At 33.2% G+C, this 24,163-nt stretch overlaps 1 protein-coding gene and 1 long non-coding RNA gene across 6 annotated transcripts; one reads left to right on the top strand and one right to left on the bottom strand.

Moving 5' to 3' along the window:
• Nucleotides 1–1,003: 1,003 nt before the first annotated feature.
• LOC111997618 (uncharacterized) lies at nucleotides 1,004–18,644 on the bottom strand. Of its 5 annotated transcripts, XM_065780904.1 has the most exons (17): nucleotides 18,344–18,644; nucleotides 13,554–13,809; nucleotides 11,823–11,968; nucleotides 11,431–11,482; nucleotides 11,258–11,335; nucleotides 11,091–11,150; nucleotides 10,865–10,969; nucleotides 9,458–9,568; nucleotides 8,561–8,602; nucleotides 4,932–5,054; nucleotides 4,695–4,768; nucleotides 3,787–3,896; nucleotides 3,608–3,714; nucleotides 3,485–3,527; nucleotides 3,263–3,354; nucleotides 2,703–2,751; nucleotides 1,004–1,110 (listed from the first exon to the last, which is right to left on the bottom strand). In XM_065780904.1, exons 3-17 carry the CDS (start codon nucleotides 11,843–11,845, stop codon nucleotides 1,019–1,021), a joined length of 1,161 nt encoding a protein of 386 aa, XP_065636976.1. In that variant the 5' UTR covers nucleotides 11,846–11,968; nucleotides 13,554–13,809; nucleotides 18,344–18,644; the 3' UTR covers nucleotides 1,004–1,018. The 5 variants fall into 5 exon arrangements, with proteins under 5 accessions (XP_065636976.1, XP_065636974.1, XP_065636972.1 ...); XM_065780902.1 differs by lacking the exon at nucleotides 11,823–11,968 and having other exon boundaries at nucleotides 13,554–13,822; nucleotides 18,344–18,640; XM_065780900.1 differs by lacking the exon at nucleotides 11,823–11,968 and having other exon boundaries at nucleotides 18,344–18,640.
• Nucleotides 18,645–19,705: 1,061 nt separating this feature from the next.
• Nucleotides 19,706–23,238, top strand: LOC136070668 (uncharacterized). The gene is made up of 3 exons (XR_010631897.1): nucleotides 19,706–20,079; nucleotides 21,655–21,706; nucleotides 22,959–23,238. It is a non-coding gene; the product is annotated as an uncharacterized LOC136070668 (long non-coding RNA).
• The last annotated feature ends 925 nt before the right edge of the window (nucleotides 23,239–24,163 follow it).

Genomic DNA, 24,163 nt, shown 5'->3' with positions numbered 1-24,163 from the left:
ATTTTCCTTAAAGAAGATGTGCTTAGACTAGTTTTCAATTGCTGAAAGCAAGACATTTCTGTGCTGTCCTAGCTATGCACCAGAAGTGAGGATGGGCTCCATTATTGGAATTTAAGAAATACTTGCAATTTTCATGATTGGGAGTTGAGTTGGATGAATTCCCTCTTGGATGAATTCCCTCTTGGATTCATTATATTCTTATCTGCCTTTTTCTAAAGGAGCTGATTGTATGAAGTGGAGCCTCAATAGCAATGGCCAAGTTCAGCGTTCGTGAGTATTATGCATTTTGAGAGATGCTAATAGAAGTAATTTCCCTTGGAAATGTGTTCAGAACAGTAGAGTGCCCAAGATAGTAGCTTTCTTTGTGTGGACAGCTACGTTGAATAAGATTTTTGACAATCAATAATCTTATCAAGAACAATCTTATCAAGAGATACATGGCTCTGGTAAACTGCAGATGTATGTGTAAGGACAATGAAGAATCTATGGATTATCTTTTGCTTCATCAATTGCTAATGATTTGTGGTCCTTTAAGTTTTCTGCTTTTGGGTGCAACATGTGATGCCAAATAGGGTGATACGTGTCTTATCTTGCTGGAAAAGGATGTATTGACTTCCTGTCAGCCCATTGTATTACTTGGGTAATTTGGAAGGAGCAGAACTGTCATACTTTTGAAGACATGGAGAAATCCATAATTCAACTTATGGATGCTTTTTTGTGTTTTTTACTTAAATGCTGTACGATGATAGGGGGGTCTCTTGTAATTCTTTAGTTGAGTTTAGTTTATGGATTATTTAGATATTCGGCTGTAATCTTTTGGAAGCAATTTATTTAGAGCTTATCTTTATTAATAATTTTTTATTATTACAGAAAAAAACAAAAAAACAAAAAACAAAACAAAACCGAAAAAAGGCCATTAAGCTAAATTTATTTCCCTTTTTTCAAACTTCACAATGCTAACTCATACATCCTCTAAAGGTATCATAACTGAAAGGAAAACTTCAATGACACAGAACTATTAAATCAGAAGCAGACCTACCAGAAATAGAACACGAAACATGGCTTGTCCTCGAGCAATATTTTCATCAATCTCCTTTTGCATTTCATGGTCTAAAAAGTAGCTCATCAGAGAAATGCAAAAAATATAACACTGGGGGAACGGGGTGGGGGTAATGCATATAAAGAAGAAATATAAACATCTAAAAATCATTCATGCACACTGCATATAGCTGAGAATTAATATGGAATAACTTTTATAAAACTGTACCCTATAACAGCTCCTATATATCATATTCTTCTTCATTAATTCTAACCCAATTAGTTGGATCTATATTGACTTGAGTTGAGTTTAGTGACTAGCACACTTTTTGTCCAACGAAGGCTAGAAAAACTTAAGCCTTCCAGTTACTTGATGCAACTTTCTCAGCTTCTCTCTATATTAAATGCATTAAAACATTGGTAATAAACCACAGTTATTAAGTACAAAACAACAGTTATTAAATCAAATTATAAGAAGCTTTGATACTATGCAGGAGCATCATATATTCAACCAAACTTTTGACTCAGTAATTCAATAAAACGGCAGATAATATATAGTAATTTATTAACTTTCACAACAACATTAACTAAGATAAAATACTGAGTGGCAGTCAGTATTTTATCTTAGTTAATGTTGTTGTGAAAGTTAATTTTGCCACTCAGTATTTTATCTTTTTCTTATCAAAAAAGATAAAATACTGAGTGGCAAACTTTCCCAAATGTAAGGATATACAAAACACAATTGCCATTTTGAACACTAGTGCAGTCTGTCTCCATCATGGAAGTTCAAGGAACTTGTTTGATGCACAACCATGACATTTTGACCATTAAAATGACCTCTAACCTAGGAAGCACGGTGCAGATTCAGGTTCGGGTGCAGTGCGGCGACATAGCAATTTTTGAAAACACAAGACAAGGGTGCGGTGGGATACGTTTATTAATTAATTATTAAATATATTTTTATTTTTATTTTCTATATATTGCTAAGCATTTTTTTTTTCATATAATGGTAAACATATACCAATTTAAGAGTAATAATAGATAATAAAGAGAATTGAGATGATTTTAGGGTTTTTCCTTTAAAGTCTGCCGACAAAACGGTGTGTTTTGATCTAATTTTTAAGTTTTTTTTTTTTTTTTTAACAAGAATTTCAGCCCATATCAGACCGATTTGGGTCCTGTTTTGGCCAAATCAGACTGAATTGGACTGTATAGGAATCGGGAAAAAAAAAAATTTCCCTCCACAGACATGCGTGCAGCCGCGTTCACGGCCACATAGTGTGTCCACGGCTGCACAGCACGTCCATGCAAAACCAACTCAGGTGTGCCGGCCAAATCGGCACACCCGTGCTTCCCAGCCTCTCAACACTACAAAAAGGATTAAGTAAAACTAGAAGAATATTTTTATTCTTGATCAAACTCATAAGAGAAAGAGATTGTAAATTTAAATCATGTCAATAACATAACAAGAAAAGAATAAACTTCAATTTCCAAACTTTCAGCATGTGGTAACAAGACTATAATCTCATTCCTAATTAGAAACTTGCCCAATGCTTGACAAATATTATGAAGAGATCTATTACACATGAATATGCGAAAATTGGTGAGTCATATTAATTATCAAAAACTCTTAGTTAAAGGACAATTCATTACAGGACACTTACCACATTTTATTTTGTTCTGATCATTAGCAAAACGCTTCACAAGTTCCCCCTGATGACAGTAAATAATTTAGCAAAAAAAATCAGGAAGACAAAATTGTTGCACACAACTTATATAAAAGCTCTCATTAGTAATGACAGATGCTTTTAGCCACAGCAAGTTATAAGAAGGACATTAACTTCGCGAATTTTAAATATATAATTTCATTTGTTACAAACCAGAACATAACTTACAAGGGATCTAATGACACTGCCAAAAATAAAGAAATACACGCTAGTTTTTCTCTACCAGGGAGCATCATGCCAAATGTGCAATCAAAGAAGGCAGCACTATAAGAATGACTACTTTCGGCAAAACTTTGGATCCTCAAAATTTTGTAAATTTTATGAGTTAAAACTAGCTACATTATATAGCACTCACAGGGAAGTGGAGAATCCTATTACTTATGAGAGAGAGATAGCAATCAGGACTTAACACCATGCAAGGATTTTCAGCAGGACATAAACCATTCAACACATAAAACGTACATACGATCTATGAATGTATAAATTACACAGAAAACCTGATGGCCTATGTCATCCATTGGTATGCACTCAACAGCAATCAGTTTATCAACATCATCAGCTGTAACAATATATTCTGGATTTGTGGCTCCTGAATCAGAAAACACTAAATAAATCAATAAAATATACGATAAGCTTCTAAAATATAACTATGCCACACAAAAAAGCATCTAATTTACAAAAACACTACTGCAAAACTCAAGGTTCATATATATGCTTACCTTCGATGTACTGCCTGGTGCCATCCTGAAGATGACGAACCCACTGATTGCAAACAAATATTGTATTAATGCTGAAAAATTAGTAGAAATTGTGACCGAAAAGGATTTTTTGAGGAATTTTACCTGAAACATACACAGAGAAGTCCCACGTACAGGATATCCGCATCCAAGAAGCCTGCATCCTGGTATTGCATCACCAATAATCTGAAAGTTCTCTATGCCAGGGCCCTCTAGATTGAAAAATTCAAATTAGATTCTAATAACAGTTATCTCATTCTTTCTTGGATAAAAACACTAATTACCTTCAGAAACAGAGCCATTGTCTGCAGGATCAAGCACTGGTTCTGTTTCTGCTTTGCCCCTCACATTGCCATTATAAATTGAGCCGCGGGTTATAGGGTCAGCCATCTTCCTACAAGAATATGATTTATAGTAAGAAGAAACATGTCACAGAGTCTATATGAGTAACTATTTACTATGTCAAAAAGAAGTAATTTCTTAGTTACAATAATAGATATTATTAGTATAACTTATTTCATAGTACGTCCATTCCTTCAGAATTCAAAATGGATTTAGCAACAAATTCTTCAGTTAAGGTGACTCTGACTCAGATAACAAGTTCATTTTCAGGGAACAATTTTGCAGGTAGTCTGCTGAATATCAGGGAATCAATCAAGAAAGATATAGAGGAAAAGAGGCAACCATTGGCATTTGAAATGGTCCTGAAACTCCACATTTTATGGGTTTGGCAATATTTGTGATGTTAGTCATGTTATGCAATAACAAATGGACCAAGGTGATACATAATAACATAAACACTAAAAAACATTCAGTTGTACCTTTTACAAAGATGGTAGTCAATAAAAGTCTAGAGCAAACCAGCGCTGAAAATTCCACTTACTAAGGATTTATTCTCATAGACAGAACAAGTTCATAATGTTCGGAAACAATCTTTTCTAATTACAAGACATATAGCAAAGAAATAACACAGTATAACTATTCAGAAGGAGACTATAAATCATTTTCATAATGTTCAAAAAAAATCTTTTCTAATTACAAGACATATAGGAAAGAAATAATGCAGCATAACTATTCAGAAGGAGACTACAAATAAATTTTCAAACAGAACTGCATAGTAGTCACAGGAAAAGAGGATCAAGACATTTTTTACAACTAGAACCAAACAGATTAAATCATGCCAACAGCCAACCTAATATTGGATGATATATTTGCAGGATCATTGTGCTGCATATATCTCGGCATATCCCCAGTTGGTTGTGGACCCTGCATTGGGAGCCCCAAAAATTAAAGGAAGAATATTAACAAAAAAGACACCAATGATAACATGATAAGCACAAGTTTTTTTTTTTTTGGATAGGTATGATAAGCACAAGTTAATAAAATGAATAATAAAATATAATGAGAGGTACACAAGTAGATTACATGCCCATAGTACCATGGGTGTATGATGAAGTCGATCTCTCAAATTGTCAAAATCTGGGCTGTCATTATCATGAGAGCTATTTCCACCAAGATTGTCCACTACAGATATTAATTCTCTCATTCTATCCTGTGACAAGAGTAAGCACATGCTTTAATTATATCACAAGTACAACCAATGAGAAAAAAGTTATATTATAAACCTGTTAAAGTACGAACTCATGAACAAGAAGAAAGCATCTCCATGTTAAAAATTTAGGGGTAAAGAAAACTCAAAAAGCAGAAGGCAGAAATAGTCTTGATGTACTAATTCAGAAGGCATGCAAAGAAATTATGAAAATGCAAATATATTTGTGTAACCAACTTTTTTTTTTCTTTTTCTTTTTCTTATTTCTTTTTTTGATGAGCAACAAAAAAATTTATTTATAAAAAAACAAAAAAATAAAAAAAATAAAAACTAAATCTACCAGGGTGAACTCAGGGTAAAGTACAATCAAACTTTCAAACTACAATGCTCGATCATATCTAGAAGATAAAAACAAGGAGAAGGGTGAAAAGCAACACTCTAGTCTAACAAGGTACGAAAGGAAGAAGGCTTTAACATCTAGGATAGACTGTTCACATCCCTCAAAACTTCTATCATTCCGTCACCCCATAGACACACCCCACAATACAATGTGGCACAACCTTCCAAAAGGCTATATTTCTATGCCTTCCAAAGGGTCCCTGCCAAGCTGCAAATAAATCAATAACCCTCTTTGGCATAACCCATTGGAGCCCAAATAGACAAAACACCATTGTCCACAACTCTTAAGCAATGAGGAAGAAGGTGGTCCACAGACTCTCACACCTTTTACACATGCAGCACCAATCCAATATAATAATACCTCTCTTCTGGAGATTTTCAGTGGATAAAATCTTCCCTAGAGAAGCAGCCCAAGAAAAGAAGGCCACCCAAGGCAGGACCTTTGATCATCAAACCAAGTTCCAAGGGAAAGACGTGCTATACAGAGTGTATAGCACACTGCATGCCAATGTATACATATATATGTATGCCATTTGTGTCTATCTATCAATATACATACATATACACATATGCCTCTGTCTGTGCAGAAACATATATAAATAGATAAGACACATCAAAAAACTATGGGGAAGCTTCATTTTAGTCAGACTCTGAATTTCATCATTTATATCAAGTTTCTTCCATCACGGATTGAGTAGATAATTCTTTTTGTATGGAGTAAAATTAATTTAAAAGCACCAAAAGAGGCAGAACCCATGTACATAGGAACTTTACAAAAGACACATTTTCTTTAAGATATTTTTGTAGGTCAGAAGCAAAGTAATTGGAGTTATAACATTAAACAGTGTCACACAAGTCATCCAAGAAAAGTGCAAATTGGAGTTACACATTAAACAATGTCACACAAGAAAGGTGCTAATCACATCTAGGTTATACCCCAAAAAGAGAAGTCAAGTTACAATTAGGAATCCTCGTAATCACTTACATAGCCAGATCAACCTTGTATAAACTCCCTGTGAGACTGAGCACATGCTAGCACAGCACCTTCAGAATCCAAATCCAAAAAATCCAGGGTATTACAATTTTGCAAAGGCCCAAGAAAAAGTGCTAACCACACTTGCACTACACTTCTAAAGGACTAGTCAAGTTTCAATTGGATAATCGCTAATATAACCTAGATTGACCTAATACATATCCAATAGACCTAGCTTTGGGTCAAAATTACACATATGTTAATGAGTAATTATTTTTAGACCTTTGACTGGTTGGCAAGAGTTTGACTTGACCCAGAGGTCCTCTCTTGTTTTGCTCTCCCAAAACATTTAATCAATTAATAACATAAAAAAAAATAATAATAAAATATGATATATCCCACTCACCAGGTGGTATATCATTCGATTATTATAATAGATGTGTGCTGAGTTTCATACCTAGCATGTAATAGATAGATTTTGGCTATATAAACAATTGCAAGGAGCCCTACTTGTAACTTGACTAGTCCTTTTCGAGTATAGCGTAGATGTGACTAGCGTTTTCCTCACATTATGACATACAAGTCTTACAAGATCTAGTTTTATGACTTACAACCAGGTATTTTATGAGTAAGACATACCTTTGAGAGGAAGGTAACTAAAGAGATGATAATATAAGCCATATATAAAGGATTCCCAGAAGAAATATAAACATAACTGCTATGCATTGTCAACTATAATCTACATCCTATGCACCAACAAAGTACTCATGCGAAACAAAAGTCAAGTGACTATTAAAGATGAGTTCATCTCAGATATAAGTACATGGAAGCAGTTTTCTGTATATTATACTAGGGGAAAAAAGGACAAAGGCTGCTACAAAAAAATACATGGGATAAATTATAATTTAAACAGCATAATAGGGTTCATTTCAAATTAAACCTTCCACTTTGAGAAGTTTAGAATTAGACCCTACACTTTCAAAGACGTTTCAATTCAAACCATAAACCCATTACATGTGATGCGGTTAATGGAAAATGCTTAAAGTTTAAACAAAACAACACCATGTGGCCTAGAGCGAATTAGAGACCATATATAATATACACATGTACATGGAATGTAGGTTTAGTAAAAGTAGAAACGAAGATGAAGGGGATTAAGACTTGATGATCAAGAGATACTAAAGAACGAGAGCTTTTGATATCTTGGATCAATAATCCATAAAGCTAGAGAGATTGAAGACGATGTGAATAATAGGATAAGAGCAAGGTCAATGAAGCGGAGATAAGCATCATGGGTACTGTGTGATCGTAGAACACCTATTAAGTTAAAGGGAAAATTTTATAAGACTGCTATAAGACAAACTACACTCTATGGATGGTACTAAATTTTGGGCTATTAAAAAGAAACATATTCATATATCTGAAATGAGAATGTTAAGATGGATAAGGAGAAATACACGGAAAGATAGGATTTAAAATAAGGAAACCACTTAAAAATAGGGGTGACCCCTATTAATGAAAAGACGAGGGAGAATCGCTTAAAACAATTTGCTTATGTTCAGGTGAGAGCAATCAACACACTGGTAAGAAAGAATGAGTTGATTCAAGTTAAGGGGAAGGAAAAAAGGAAAAGTAAAACCAAAAATAACATTAGTAGAAGAAGTAAAAAAATGTCATCAATTAAGGAAGTAACAAAAGAGTATGACTTAAGGTAAAATAAAATGAAGGAAAAGAATACATGCTGTCAAAGCTGACTAATTTGTAAAAGATCCATAACCAACCCCAAAAATTTGGAACTAAGATATACGTATTGAAGAAATAACCACACAGCATCGTTTTGTTTACATATTTTCTATTAACAACGTCATTGTAAATGGTTATATGGTTTTAATTGAAATCTTTAAGAGAATAGGCTTTAATTTGAAACTTCTGAAAGTGTGGGTACTTCTAAACTATGGGGTTTAAAACAAAATTTGCCCAAAAACTTAAATATTAAAAAGAAAAAGAACTGCAAAATGATGGAATGAGAATGACAATTATATATAAAGGGAAAAAACAGGTCACTGCATAATTACTACATCAAGAGCTACAACTTACTAAAAAAAAAAAACCATGAAACCATAAGTGGCAGGCTTACATGTGAAGTTCTGATCTTCCATTGCAGTTGATCATGTAACCGCTACAGAGATTCAAGAAAATTGGTTAATTGACTGATATTTAGCAACATATAGCAGAGTCTCCAACTGCTCCTATAGGCCTAAAAGCAGAGGCCTAAATGGAGCAAAATGAAAAATATAAAGAGAAAATACCTTTCAAGCTAGGGACCAGGGAAAGAAAAACGAAAGAAAAAATACCAGTAAGTGGAACAGATAATAACTGAGATTTAAATATTGCATCCTTAAATATACTGCCCCTTTAGTACATTTCCTATGTACTGGGCTGTGTTATTTTTTTAATAAAATCTTTATGTTACTTATCAAAAAATATATATACATATACTAGAATCATTTCTACACTTTTAGCTCAAGAATTTGCAATACTAAGGTTGTTACATTTGTCCAACAAAAATGTTCAACTCTAACACCACTCAAAAATCAACGACGTGGATTTCAATCTGTTTTCAACCATACATTGACTTTGAGAACATTTAAAATTAATAAAAAATAAAATTGTTCATCATTATAAAGCTTAACTAAATTCCATCTACAATATGATTCTAAGTAACTTATCATCTAACTCTCAAAATCCACCACCTGTAGGGCCAAGATTCTTGTTTTATTTGTCCCAGTAATACCATAAAGTCTCTTATCAGAATGACTAAAGTGGTTAATGTAGTGCATAGAAGCACTGCATGGGACCTTTGGATGGTTTTTGGCAAAGCATGTTAAGGTTTGGGACCACCAGATCTGCTTCCTTGATGAACCATAGCATAGGGTTTGTGCTCAGTGAAAAGGATAAGTAGCACTTAAATGATATGCAAGACAATTCCATACAGTTTATCATTACATATACTTGTGTTCCATACTATTGATACCTTTAAATTATCGGATATGACAGAGGCATTTAGAACGCGCGGCCAAATACCATATTCAGCCAATAACCCAAGCATGGAAGACATGAAGACATATCTCTCATCCTCTGCAGCCTAGAGAATAAGTATACCATTAAAAAACAGCTAACCAAAAAAAAAATTATAAACAAGATGTGAATAGAAGACGGGGAAAGAAAAAAAAAAGACAACAGATAAGGAGCATTGCAAGAAAATATAAAATGATTTGATTCATCCAAAGCATTCAAGGCATCACCCATTAAGCACTTAAATTCATATATCACTATCAGAGCAATCAACCAGGTTTTCTAGATTGTCTTCTAAATATTCGGGCACTGATGTCAAGTAACTTTATTAATGAAAGATAATCTCTGACATCTTAATCAAGAGTACATTAATATATACATTGGCATGTGACAGAAAATGCATGTTTTCCAAACATTCCCATTTTCTGTTTGACTATATCATGTAGCTAGCAAGGGCACAACTTTACACATTATACAAAGATTAACATATTAACTTTTACTTGAAGGACAAATTGCAAAACCTTTCAAAAAAGGTGGCCTCACTGAACATAAATAAATAAATAAATAAAATGTCTAATCTGATCAGGATAATAATAGCTCACGCGGTTCTTCAGATTTTGAAGTTTCCAAAAGCACATCCAGACATCCTGGTCTTGGAGTGAGGAATAGCCCGAGTCACATCTAAGACAACTATCATTGTAATAGATATAATTATTGAATAAAAATCAAAAAAGGTGAGGCTTTGCTCTTCCTTTGGTTCTTCAAGAACTGTGAACTTATCAGGGATTTTTTCTTGTGGCGTTCAAACTTTATACATTTGGTTCGTGATTCAATTATAATCATTCGATCAAGGTCTTACACTTATACCTTTGGTTCGCGTTTCGATTATAAACGTTGTGTCAGGGTTTCTATCACAAATCAAAATTTTAGTTTTCTTGTGCAAGTATTCCAATATTTTTGTTGGGTCTCAAAGCGTGTCGATTGAAGTTCGCATCACATCTTGTTCAAGAAAAGATAGAAAGTAAAGTTATTGCTACCCCAAATGCATCTACAAGAACTCAAATTGCAAATATGTTTACTAAACCCTTATGAAGACTAGATTAGATTTACTATGTAACAATCTAGGATTATATAATATACCATTTATTCCCAGCTTTAGGTGGGATTTTTATGAGCAGTGTTTACATAATAGGAGTAAATGTGTAATAATGTACAAATGTTATTAGTATAAATACTAAGAATATGTGTAGGTAAATTAACATACCCTAAAAGGACTTTCCCTGTATGCAACAGATATAACAAACTCTATCAACATTATTGCAAGGGTACTGAGAGGCATGAGTTGACTGAGAATATATAAATTTACCTTCAAATCATGAGCCAATTTCAAATTTTCTTCAAGGTCACCTTTTCTCCTAACCAACTCGTTTAAGGCAGAGGTAATGGCTTCATTTTGCTTCTCATCAATAGCCTAAAAAATAAGATTAAATTCATCAATCCAATTTCCAACACCACCAAGTACAATCAAAGGAGAGAGAGAGAGAGAGAGAGAGAGAGAGAGATATATAGGTACTCTCAAAAAAATAAACAACCATTCGTAAGTCAGAGAATTTCATCTCTAATGCATACTTCTCATTCAATAGCCGCATTTCCTGATTCAAAAGACATGTTATTTCCTCTCATTTCAAAAATGTAGAATTACAGTGACTAACAAATTAACATAAGCATGTAACTAAAAGCCTTTGAGGAAATGCTATACCTTCAAACATGCAAGAGCAATTTGTTCACGAAGAAATTGGATCTCCTCTTCTTGCGCTCTGGCTCGTGAATAAAGTTCCTACTTGTGAATTTAGTTAGTGTAAAGGAAGCATATCAAGCATTATTGTAAGTTCAAATTCAAATATTCTGCATGGAAATGTTAGTTAACAATACCATAGCCTCTCGGTCTTGAAGATGACTAAAATTGACATCTCCTTTCAAATTCCTGGAATCAAGTTATTTCTCAATATTAGTCCTACAGAATACAAGAAAAAAGATACACAAACACAAACTTTTCAATATTGACTTGCTTCCTACCTCAAGTGGTAAAGATAGAAAGCTCTATAATGCAGACTACAAGAAGCTCAAGGAAGAGTGAGCTTAGAGACTACAAAAATAAATAAAAAATATACACGCTAAATTTTCCATGCATCCCAGTTAGGATTCTTCACAAACTTGTTTATATTACTGAGTCTATGATTCTAATTCCCTTTGCAAAAGTATGCAACAAGCTTATCATTGGCTTTATTCAAATATCAACATCAATAGTAATTTGGTAATCTTACAGATTTTGGTTGTCTAGTTTCATAGTTAGTAGCTAATAATGAACTTCTGTAAAGTCTTGCCAAGAACCTTATAGCTCAACTAGCACCCCCTTGTGTTCTCTTTAGTGTAGACATCCAAGATTCAATTCCCCTCTCTCCCATTGAATCTATTGAATTATAAAATTAAAAAAATAATNAAATGCACCTTGAAGAGCTGCCGAGGAACTGGGGACCTTTTTGAGCACAGGATAGGCAATTGAGAGATAGAGCTAGCCTATTTGTTATGGGTAATCAATGCTCCAAGCTGAATAGAGCTTATCTCCGGCAACTTTGTGGTCTTTTGATCTGTCAGCAACTTTTGTAAAAGGCTAATGAGCATTTACAGGGTGTTTACAAACTCAGATTGTACAGAATCACCCTTAGATAGAAGATCAACTACTGGAGATTGCACCTTTCTATGAGGGAACTTGATTACCGGAAGCGTAAGAAGCAAAGTGAAAGTGCTATGTCCCGATCTAGTGTAGAAGTTGAGTAGAGCCGTAGCTCATACCTCATACGCCATATGAGCTTATGTGGATGAAGCACCTACTTTGTGGAGTTAAATCTTAACACTAAGTTACCTTTGACCATGTAATGTGGCAACCAGAAAGCAATCCATATTGCTTCAAATCATGTCTTTCATGAGCAAACTAAGCATATAAAAGTGGAATGCCATCTTGATGAGAATCAACAAGCATTCAAGGATCCATTGCATGTTCCAGTTGGGCCTATTACTAAAGCAAGATTCAAAAAGATCAAAGATGCACTTAATGGGCTGATTCAAGAGATTTGGGCTAATTCTAACGGAAGACGTTCCAAACTTGGCCCAAAGGAAGATGAAGGCATAATAAATTTAATCCAAGCTATTGAGGGCTAATTTGGCTTAATTGGGCATGATTTATGGCGTGGATTAATGGTTGATGGATTTTCCAGCTCCATATCAGTTAATAGATATTTTTCCTAATCTGGAGCATCTAATTTTGGACTAAATCTACCTTAATTTTATGCTTTTATTATTTAGAACGTTTTTAGCTATTTTTCCTATTTTGGATCTGCTAATTTCAGACCAAATCAACTTTTATTTAGGGTTTTATTATTTTAGTACGTTTTTTATATTTTCTATTTCCAGTCATGTCTTATAAATAGCATGCACTCATTGTAATAGATATAATTATTGAATAAAAATCAAAAAAGGTGAGGCTTTGCTCTTCCTTTGGTTCTTCAAGAACTGTGAACTTATCAGGGATTTTTTCTTGTGGCGTTCAAACTTTATACATTTGGTTCGTGATTCAATTATAATCATTCGATCAAGGTCTTACACTTATACCTTTGGTTCGCGTTTCGATTATAAACGTTGTGTCAGGGTTTCTATCACAAATCAAAATTTTAGTTTTCTTGTGCAAGTATTCCAATATTTTTGTTGGGTCTCAAAGCGTGTCGATTGAAGTTCGCATCACATCTTGTTCAAGAAAAGATAGAAAGTAAAGTTATTGCTACCCAAATGCATTTGAATTATAAAATTAAAAAAATAATAATGATAATAATAATAATGATATTTAAAAAAAAAAAAAAAAAAAAAAGGATTTCTGTAAAGTCTCATCCCACTCCATTGTCACCAAGACTTTGCACAATTGATAGGGAAAATTGTCTCCACACATGTATAAATACTTGCACGACACATTTCTTCTTTAACAAACTTAATTCAAGTAGTACCTGTCTACAAAATCAGTGCTTTGTTTCTGAACCCCATTATCATCAAGCCCATGCGAAGCACTCTTACTTGAAGACATTGGATTGTATAAGATCCTCTTCCAGACAACCTCTCATTGCATCTGGAATTTTCCATCATCACCAACAGAATCCTGCATTTTACCTTACTTTATCTCCTCTTCCACATTTCTTCATCCAAGCAAAATTAAATTTTCTGTACTATCCGATTCCCACTCCCAGATGTTGCAAGAATCTATAACTAACAATGACAACTACATTATCAGATATGAAGAAAGAACAAAATAATCAAACTTCTGTTTTCATTAGGAAAAACACAATTACAATATATATAACATAAAATCAAATATTGCTAGAAAAAAGAAGAAGAAAAATCAACAAATACTAGTGTCAACAGTCCATATCAATAAATAAGACAACCTATCACAATTGCTTTTTCATTAGCTGAACAAGATTTGCACCTAATAGTAAGAGCACTTCATATTGATGATACTGCAGGTGCATGATGATTGCTAAACTATCAGACAAACAACATCCACAATGAAAATAGTGTACCACACTGAGACAATATTCTCAAATAAAACACATCAAAAGAACATGCACATAGCAATAAACCAATTATTGTGGGAATATTGTATACACCTCATCTCAATATCAACAGCTAATGCAAATTTGAGGCTTTTTATTTTTTTATTTTTTGGGTAAGTTTACACACACAAAATGGGTTTTGAACCCAAAATTTACCCTTAACCCTTTCTTATGGGGAAAGGAGGAATAGTTTGAGCTAGAGCTCATTGGCTTCTTCCCTTCAACCCCCCCCCCCCCAAAAAAACCACAAAAGAGTTAGATAGAACAGAAAATTGCACAGACAAAGCTGACAGAAAAGCTTTTGCTGTGCACAAAACTTTCGTATTTTCCAGCAATTGTTAAACAATCTGACAGCCAACAGAAACAGAAAATTCAAACCAAATTAATATAGCATAGTCAAGTGAATTCAGGAGTAGTCTATGTTGAAGGAAAACTTTGAAGAGTACAACAACAGATGGATACAAGCACAATTTAGCATGGCATATTAGACTATCCCAATAAGCCAATTAGGGCTGCGGGTAAAATGTGTCACACAGAGCAGTTTTTTTTTTTTTTCTTTTTCACAAATAAATATTAATAAAAAGACAAAAAGGCCAAGTAATATATGGAGAGTAAAAAAAAGTACAACACAAATCTACTTGCTGGTAGAATGGGTATGGTGAAAGGTGGAAGCATTGGATTCATTCCTGTATAACTACAGTGCATGGGTAGAATGGGTTTGCTTTGGCTAATGGCTCTCCATCAGGAGTCTTGAAGAATTCTGTGTCATACCTATACCAAAAAAAAAGGGAGGGGTTGAGTAGAATGCTAATGAAAACTATGGAAGAGGGTTTCATATTAGGCTTTCAGGTTGAGGATGGATCTAGTGATAGCTTGATGATTTTTCACCTACTTTTTCTGATAATACTGTACTTTTTTTCTGTTGCAAATGTTGAACATCTCCTTTATATTAGATATGTTTTGCTATACTTTGAAAAGGTATCAAGCCTGACAAAGAGACAAGAGTGAGATTGTTCATGTTGAGAAGAAGATGATACAGATGACTTGGCAGATATCTTGCATTGTAAGGTTGGATGTTTGCCAATGAATTATCTTGCATGCCATTGGGATCATCATTCAAAGTGAGAAGAATTTGGAATCCTACCCTAAAGAAAATATGCAAAGTTAGTAGGATGGTAGAAGTTTAAAATATCCAAGAGCGGAAGGTTGACTCTTATAAAGAGTCCGTTATCCAATTTTAGCAGCTTACTGTCTATTATTATTTACCATTCCTACCTGTGTGGATAATCAATTGAAGAGATTGCTGCAGAATTTTTTGTGGGTGGACCTGGGATGAGTTTTATTTCCATCTCGAGGAATGGAATGGAATACATCGTGTTCTCCAGTTAAGAATGGGGAGTTGGAGATGAGAAAAATGGGTACCTTCAATCAAGCTCAATTTGGTAAATGGCTATGGTGCTATGGGAGACAGGAAACTACTTTGGAGAGGGGATGTTGGCACTAAGTATGAGGAAGCTTGGGAACAATGGACAACGAGGGTATTTAAAAGTACTCAGGGTTGTAGCTCAAGGTGAAGTATTAAAGCAGATGGGGAGAGATTTGTAGACTACATTCATTAAGTGCATGCATTGTTAGGCATGGCTTTTGTTTCATGCCTACATTAAATATATGTCGCTTGCGTGCACGGCAACAGATCCTCCTTTCCTTTTTCTTTTACTTTGGTTTTCTCTTGATCTAGTATATATGTTAGATGCAGCCTGTTATGTGAAATGTGGTGTGGTGCAGCAAAAATGTGAGAGTGAAATACCTCTTTGAAGGGGGTTTTATGAAGGACGTTCTGCAGAAATCCTAGAGAAGTGAAAACTTCTCTACATTTTAGAGATATATGCATTTGATTCTGGCATGAAATTGGCTTGAATTTCCATGCCTCATTGAATACATGCATTGTCAGGCTTGGCTTTTGTTTCACACCTATATCATCATGTCTTTTGCATACACAGCAACAAATCCTCTTTTTTTAACTTTGGTTTCCCCTTGTTCAAATATATATTTATCGCTCTCGTTTGATTTGTGAGGCTAGTCTAATAGTTTGGGTGCCGCAAAATTAGAATGTGAGAGACCTCTTTGAAAGGGGCTTTGCAGAGGGGCTACGCAACCTAAAGAAGAGAACTCTTCTCTTTGTGTTTTAGGTGTGGCCACAAACTTTGTATTTGCATAGAGAGAACTCTGTGTTTGTATGAGAGAATAACTTTTGGTGTATTGAGATTTGGGTTTTGTGAGAGTGCCACTACACTATTTTCTATTCCCTTTGTTAGTGAAATTTATCCTCATTGTTGCCTGTGTACATAAGCCAAAATTCGAACCACATAAATTCTTTCTAGTTTTCTTTGTTCCTATCGTTTGTTTGGAGATCTTCTAAACCCATATTACACAATCAATCTTATGTAGGATTGTTATCTAAAGGCCCTTTCCTACAACAAATTGGTAATAGAGCTTCTATTACAACAAATTGGTACCAGTGGTTCTGCTGTTACAGCAAAATGGTCATAAAGTGAGCTTCTGGCATAACATACAATGTGGGAATCAAGCATATTATATCCATAATTTTATTCAATTGCAGCAAATAAGGATGCTTCTATTCACTCATATTTGGAGCTTCCCAATGACAGGGGAAATGTTCATAGAATATAATATTTATAAGAACTTCCAATGATTGGAAATTGGAATCAATTGACTCTGTCTGACATGTTGTATTCAAACATCTCAAGAGGAGATGAATAATAATGGTAAGTTCAACCTTTGTTTATATTATGAGGTTTTAAGAGGTTCCAATTGTGTGCATTTCTCTTGGAAGAGTATTTGGCGTAATATGGTTCCAAAAAAAGTCACATTTTTTTTGTGGATAATGTGGGAGAAAATTTGAACAGGTAACAATCCTGTTAAGAGAGCTAAAAAAAATTGGCAGAATGGTGTAATATGTTCAAATATAATGGGAAACTATAGATCACTTGTTAATGCATTGCGCAGTTGTCCATGAACTCTAGTCTTTTGTACTTTTTGTGTTTAGGATTCATTGAGTGATGCCTAAGAGAGTTGAGGATTTAATTTTTGATGGGGATATTGCTTTGATAAACACAAAAACTCCTATTTGCGGAGTGCAGTCCCCCTTGTTAATGTGGGAAGGAAAAAGTTTGGCTCCAAACTGATTTGGGGCTATCTTGCTCCAACCATGATGTGGTAATTGAACAAACTATCCATATGTAGTTTTAGTCACATGACCCCTTTAAAGAATCGTGTAACTTGTTTAAATAATACGCATGGATAATCTTATAAATCACCATGTAAGTTGGAAAAGATAGCTCCAAACTAGTTTGAAGCCAAACTTTGTCCATGTGAAAAATTTGGAGAAATAGGTACAAGATGAAGAAAAAAAAGGTGGGGTTATCACCATTTTCCTTTGTTTGGTAGAGAACAAAACTCGTTGAAAGGAAGAGAGGCGGGGAAGTATTTTCTCCCAAAGCCCACAAAATATTTTCTCTCCATATCAGAGAGGAAACTTACAGGAATGACTAGCACCAAGTGACTAGCCCATTTGGTACAGCTTATTTTTCAGATTATTGAAAATGGGATTGTTTGAAAAAGGTTGTACCTAAAAAGGGTGAAGTTGTAAGTTGAAAAAGTGCAGTTTGAAACCGTTTTACCAAAAGGGTTATGGACAAGAATTTCATTTCACATCACCACCAAAAAAAAATTTTTGAAAGGATGTGGAGCACACACCATGACAGTACACCATTTCAGAGAAACAAAGAACCCATTTGCTTAAAATCGGTATTTGACAGACTTGCATCTGTTAATAAGAGAAGCTGACTGACAAATCTATCCTTAATATCAAAACCCACTTCATCATTTCATCAACTACACCAAACTTCATAAATACAACATAGAATAGATCAGTCCAAATCTCACACACTATTAAAAAATAAAATAAAAAATTAATGTAGCCACAAGCATTAATTGTGGACAGTAAAACCATGTGTGAATACCCAGAAAAAAATAATAATAATAAAAATAAAAACTAAATAAAAAAATAAAAACATAGATTCCAGGACTAACATTAAAATTTCAGAAAAGTAGGTAACAGATACATAGAAAGCAGTTATAACTGAAATACACAAATGGGTATGTACCTGTGGTTTGTTGAATTAACAGGTGAAAGATCTCAAGGCTCTATTCTATATATAAGGAAAAGTTTAAAGTCTACCCAAAATTGAAATGGGTTTATTAATATGTATTCCAGGGAGAGAGAGAGAGATAACAGATAGATAGGAGAAGGAAATGATGATGGTGGTGAAGAGGTGTGTGGGCTGCTTTGGTTTAAAAGTCAATGCAGGAAGGTCGTTATGTTTTGTTCCTTCCACGTATTTCGTACTATTCTTGGTATAATGAGGACAAGGGAGTGTCTCGTGTGGTGTGAATATGGGACTTGTTGAAGGGAATTGTGAAAATGACACTTTGAGCTAATCGGGGGGGCAAGATTCTGAGGTTATTGGATTATTAGTTGACCTTTTAGGTCTCTAGATAGATCTGGAGTGATTGCAGGGTTTATACGATGATGATTATCTCTTCGATTTAAATCCTCTAATTTTCTCCTATTTTTAGTCCAATGAATGAGTGATATTTATTTTAAATGCTACATATTTTGCGTTTAAATAAAAAAAAATAAAAAAAAGGGGGAATTGAAGAATTCAATAGGAATGAATGTTATCCAATTATCCGATCTCTCGTTTGTGATTCAAATGCCGTTTCACCTTTCCCCTCTATTTATCTATAAAAATAATAAAAAATTAGACTGAAGTTGTTTTCATTTCTTATATCCTTTCATATTTTAAAATTTTCATTTTGGTTATTTATGTTAGGGTAAATTACGTATTTGGTCTCAATATTTTACACTATAGTTTAATTTGGTTCTTAACTTTTCAATTGTGTTAATTTGGTCCTTAACTTTTTAATATTATGTTAATTTAATATTTGTTATTATCTCTTTAATGAGAATTGATAACATGGCTAATGGCCAAAATAAAAAATTAGTTTCTGCAGTTCAAAGGTTATGGACCAAATTGAAACATGGTGTAACAGATAAAGACCAAATTGAAATATAGCAAAAATGTGACAAACCATAATGGAAGGGATGTTAAGTTGTGAATTTCCACAGATGTTTTGTTGGCTTTATTTAATGTCAAATTTGTTGTAATCTCATGCATTTTTTCCATGTATTTTGTGGGATTTTAATGTAATTGGGTTGGGTTTAGAATTGATAAAGAAATGCAAAATTTGTGGAACACAGGACTGATTCATGAGTGGTTCATAACTAGTAGCACCCACGAGTTTTCATGTGAGAAGCACGTAAGGAATTTTAAAAGTCGGTAAGAGTTGGATAAGCCATGAGTGACTCACTAGTGTGCCCACTCGCGAGTGCTCCTAGACAACTCATGTTTAAAACTTTCGACTGTGCCTTTTTTTCTCCTCTATATATGCATCTCTTTCCCACAAGTTTTAACCTTAAAAGATAAAGAGTTTTATAGATTAGAAACACTCACCTTGAGAGTTGTGCCTTTCATTGTGAGAGCCAAACACCTTTGTTTCTCCACACATCTTCCTTCTCCCAATTTCCATATTCATGAGAGGAAATTCTATCATTCACCTTCTTCACCATATTGAGTGTTGATTGTTGTTTGGACATTTAGGAAGTATTGGAGCTTGATCGCTTTTTCTAACATGGAGGATCAATGGTGCAACCAAGAGGTGTTGCAAGATCTGGAAAGCTAGTGAAGTCTATTAAAAGCTCTAACTTGTTTATTTAATTTTATTTTGAACATGAGCCGAGCTGAAGCTCATCACCAGACAAGATCGGGTGTTATCTTTGGTTTGCTCTCTCTTTACCTTTTGTTGTTTACTTTATTGCAGTGTTCAATTATGTTCACCCTTGCAATTGTCTAGTGGTTCAGTTGATTAATTAGCTAATTATGTAAATTCCTCATTAATTGTGTTTATCCTAAAATTAATTAAGTTTTAACTAATATTAGGGTCTAAAACTGCACTTTCAAGGGATACAAGTACAACATTGATATCATTGTGTAAATTGCAAGTTTTTAAAGTTTACAAATCGATTTAGAAAACCCAAGTAAAATGCATTTTATCCTAACAAGTGCATATATATAGTGTACACACACACACACACACATATATATATATATAAGTTTGGTCCTCTAATGGTTGTTCCAAGTAGATACCCTACCCAATTACTATGTGTATTAATGTTGCTTTAAATAATAGTTTTATTAGTAATTACCAGGGATTATGATTTTTGTTTATCTCTTCTTTTTTAAATCTCCATATAGAGAGAAATTAATACAATTTCTTTTGTTCTTATCAACTTTTTTTAATACACGGCTATGTATAATTTCTTTTGTTTTTACACAGAAAATTTTGATTAGGAACCGTTTTTAATATCTTTTATATATATAATTTCTTTTGGTCTGATCTCCTTTTTTTTCCATCGAGAATTCCTTTAACTATCAGCTTATTAACACACATATAATTTATAATCCAAACTCACAATAAGAATATAACCGTATGAATTTGTTAATTATACTATCCATGTTTAGTTGTTGTTCAAGAAGATCTGAAAAGAATTCACAAAAACAAAACACACAAAACAAAAAACAAAAAAACAAAAAAAAAAACATTTATCTAAAAACTAAAATATCATATGATAATCACTTAGAATAATTAAATGATAAGAGAGAGAGCCATGGATCACATGCTAATTCATTGCAATATTCGCTAGCTAGCCTATCGTTTATAATAGAATAACATTTTCGTATTTTTATGAAAGTCAATTGCAATGTTAACCATTAGATCCATTAATTAATATAATGCAAGTTTTATTTGAATTAATTTTATTTTAGCATCAACTTTTATGGTTTAATTTGCCTGTAAAAAAGTAAAAACCAAGGTAAAAATTTATTATTAACAAAGTTTGGTTCTAAACCAGTTCGAACTATCTTCTCCAACTCACTACATGATGATTTATAAGATTATTTATATAAATTATTTAAACAAGTTATACACGTCATCAAAAAATTTATGTGACTAAAACTTCGCATAATTTATCTTTTCAATCTTCACATAATTACTTAGAAGAAGGTAGTTTTAAACTGGATTGACAATAAACTTTTTCCAATAAAAAAAAAAAAGGACAATGGGAACAGCCTTTTCTTAGTCTGAAAAAAGAGTAGGAAATTTTCTATTGAGATATTTCTTTATTTGATTGAGACATCATGCCTTTCACATTGTGAATTCTTTACAGCTAGCTATATAGTTTAAAGTAAACTTATCTCACCAGTTAAGTCATGTACTTGACTTTGACTTTTCATGTCTTATACTATTACACTTGTGGAAAATCATATCTCAATTCAATTATCGTCCATTTTTTTAGCAAAGCAGTGTGGATGATCCTAACACCGGAGAGATGATCCTTACTTCAAAAGGTAGAGACAATATCACTTGTTGCATCAAATTAACACTCCATTTTCTTTGTTTATTCGGCAAACATAATACACGTATAATTTCTTTAGTTCTTATCTAACTTTTTATTTATTTTAAATGTTTTTAAACAATTTTTATTTATTTATTTATTTGTGTAGTGAAACCCATTGGAGTGTTTCCCTCTTCCTCGGCTTCAATTCCAGTTTTAACTTTGCTTCCAGTGTTTTTTCTTTTTATTGTTCAATAGTTATAATAATGATGAGAGATTTAAACTGTGATTCCGTGAACATCTCCGTTGGAAATATTAAAATGTGTTAAATAAGTTATAAGGCTTTGGACATTTCCAATGTTTTAAATTTTTAGAAACTTGGATTGTTTTTAATTATTGTATTGAAATGACTTTAATTTATTAACGTTGCTTTCAATTATTCAATTATTTAATAATCATTCATTTAATTACTACTTCTCAAATCAACTGTATCTTTTATAAGTTTACCAAAACCATGCAACGCATAGGCTTTTAATTAATAGTATATTAATCACCACATACTCTTAGTGCAATGGTCACTATACAAGGGTTAGAAAAAAAAATTAATAGTATATATATATATATACATATATATATATTGGATACAAGATAGAAATTCTACTCTAGGCTAATTTAAGTGTATATGTGTGTGAAACTACCTCCTAGAGACTTGAACCTTGACCCTTGAACCCCGACTCTTACTCCCCACATCTCACAAGCACTTGTACTTGTAAAGTGACCATCGTACTAATGGTGTGTAGTGGTAATAGCATATTATAAAAATTAGATTTCAACAATAAGATGATGTAGGCAATGATGACATACGTCATTATGTCAAAGCATAAGACAATAACATAAGTCAAAACTCCTATATCATTTCAACAATAGTGATGTTGAGGTGATCTTATTTAGGTGAGTGAGGTAGATATCTCAACTTTCATTAAGAAAATTAAATTGGATACATAACGCAAAAGACAAAGATTATAAAATAATTTGGATTTCATTTGAATTCTAGTTGTGCTTCAACTTTTATATAATATATATACACAATAAGATACCGCGGTGAAAGAAATTAATTTCTTCTCATAAACGTTTTTGGTAAGTCAAGTAAAAAAAAAAAAAACTGACAATTGAAGTTTTTTTTTTTTAAGACGGAAACTATTGTCTCAAGTTAAATTTTTCCTGATTCTCAAATAAAAAGTTAAATTTTTCCTACATGTTTTCAGAGTAGTCCAAGTACGGCAAATAAGTGAAGGCTGACCACATAGGGGAAGCAAACTGAAAAGCTCAACTTTGCGGAGCGGACAAGTCTTTCGTACTGCCCCTTTTACTCGCTCTCTATTAAAAAAGTTCGGAAGAAGTGTGAAGAGCCAAACAATTGTTTGGGAATTTGGATTTTGGTGGAAAATGACGAAATTTGGTTATTAGGTGAAAATTCAAACATTGTTTGACATTCTGTGAACTTAGCCAAATTTCAATCGTTAAAGGGCATTTTGGTCATTTTAACTTTAAACTATTAAATTCAACATCCAATTGGGATTTTTTTTTTTTTTTTTTTTTTCTAAATGTCTCCAAGACCTTATTGTGTAAGATGCAATTTTCAGCATTGTTAAAGTCAAAATTGAGATTTTTGCATGTAAAACTAATGTGAACAAAATATAGTATCAACAAATATATGAAAGACAAGCGGTATAAACCTGTTGAAAGATAATTTCTAAAGTTCAACGTTTTTGTTGAGTTTGAGAGCTTCTTGCTCTGTTTTGGAGTGTGTTGGAAATTCAAACATTGTTTGACCTCTGAACTTAGCCAAAGTTCAATTGTCACAGGGCATTTTGGTCATTTTAACTTTAAACCGTTAAATTCAACATCCAAATCCAATTGGGACAAATTATGTTTTGTTTGACATCACCGAGACCTCATTGTGTAAGATACAATTTTCAGCATTGTTGAAGTCAAAATTGAGATTTTTGCCTGTAAAACTAAGGTGAACAAAATATAGTATCGACAAATTTGTGAAAGACAAGCAATCTAAACTTGTAGAAAGATAATCTCTAAAGTTTAACGTTTTTGTTGAGTTTGAGAGCTTCTTGTTCTGGGAAAGGCAAGGTTTTAGAATGTGTTAGAGAATCAGGAACCCCAATATGTGTGTTGAATCTTTTTCTAGACTATCTAAATTTGTGAGCGGTTTTTCCTAATAACCTCTGGATGTGATAGTCACATTTCAAGTGGGTGCTTTCAAATTGTGAAAGCTGGGTATCACGAGTATTAAGAACCCCCAATGTGTGTTTTGAGTCTTATTCTATATCTTCTTTTTTTGGGAATAAAATATACTTATTTATCTTGAAAAAGTGCCATCCAAGCAATTTGACTTTAGGGGGGGAAATTTTTGAAAACAAATTAGGGGTAATTACACTCTCCTTCTTTGAGATTT

This window comes from Quercus suber, unplaced genomic scaffold (assembly GCF_002906115.3).
Source record: "Quercus suber isolate HL8 unplaced genomic scaffold, Cork oak 2.0 scaffold_250, whole genome shotgun sequence".
NCBI classification, from domain to species: domain Eukaryota; kingdom Viridiplantae; phylum Streptophyta; class Magnoliopsida; order Fagales; family Fagaceae; genus Quercus; species Quercus suber.
This window is presented reverse-complemented; position numbering and strand designations above follow the sequence as displayed.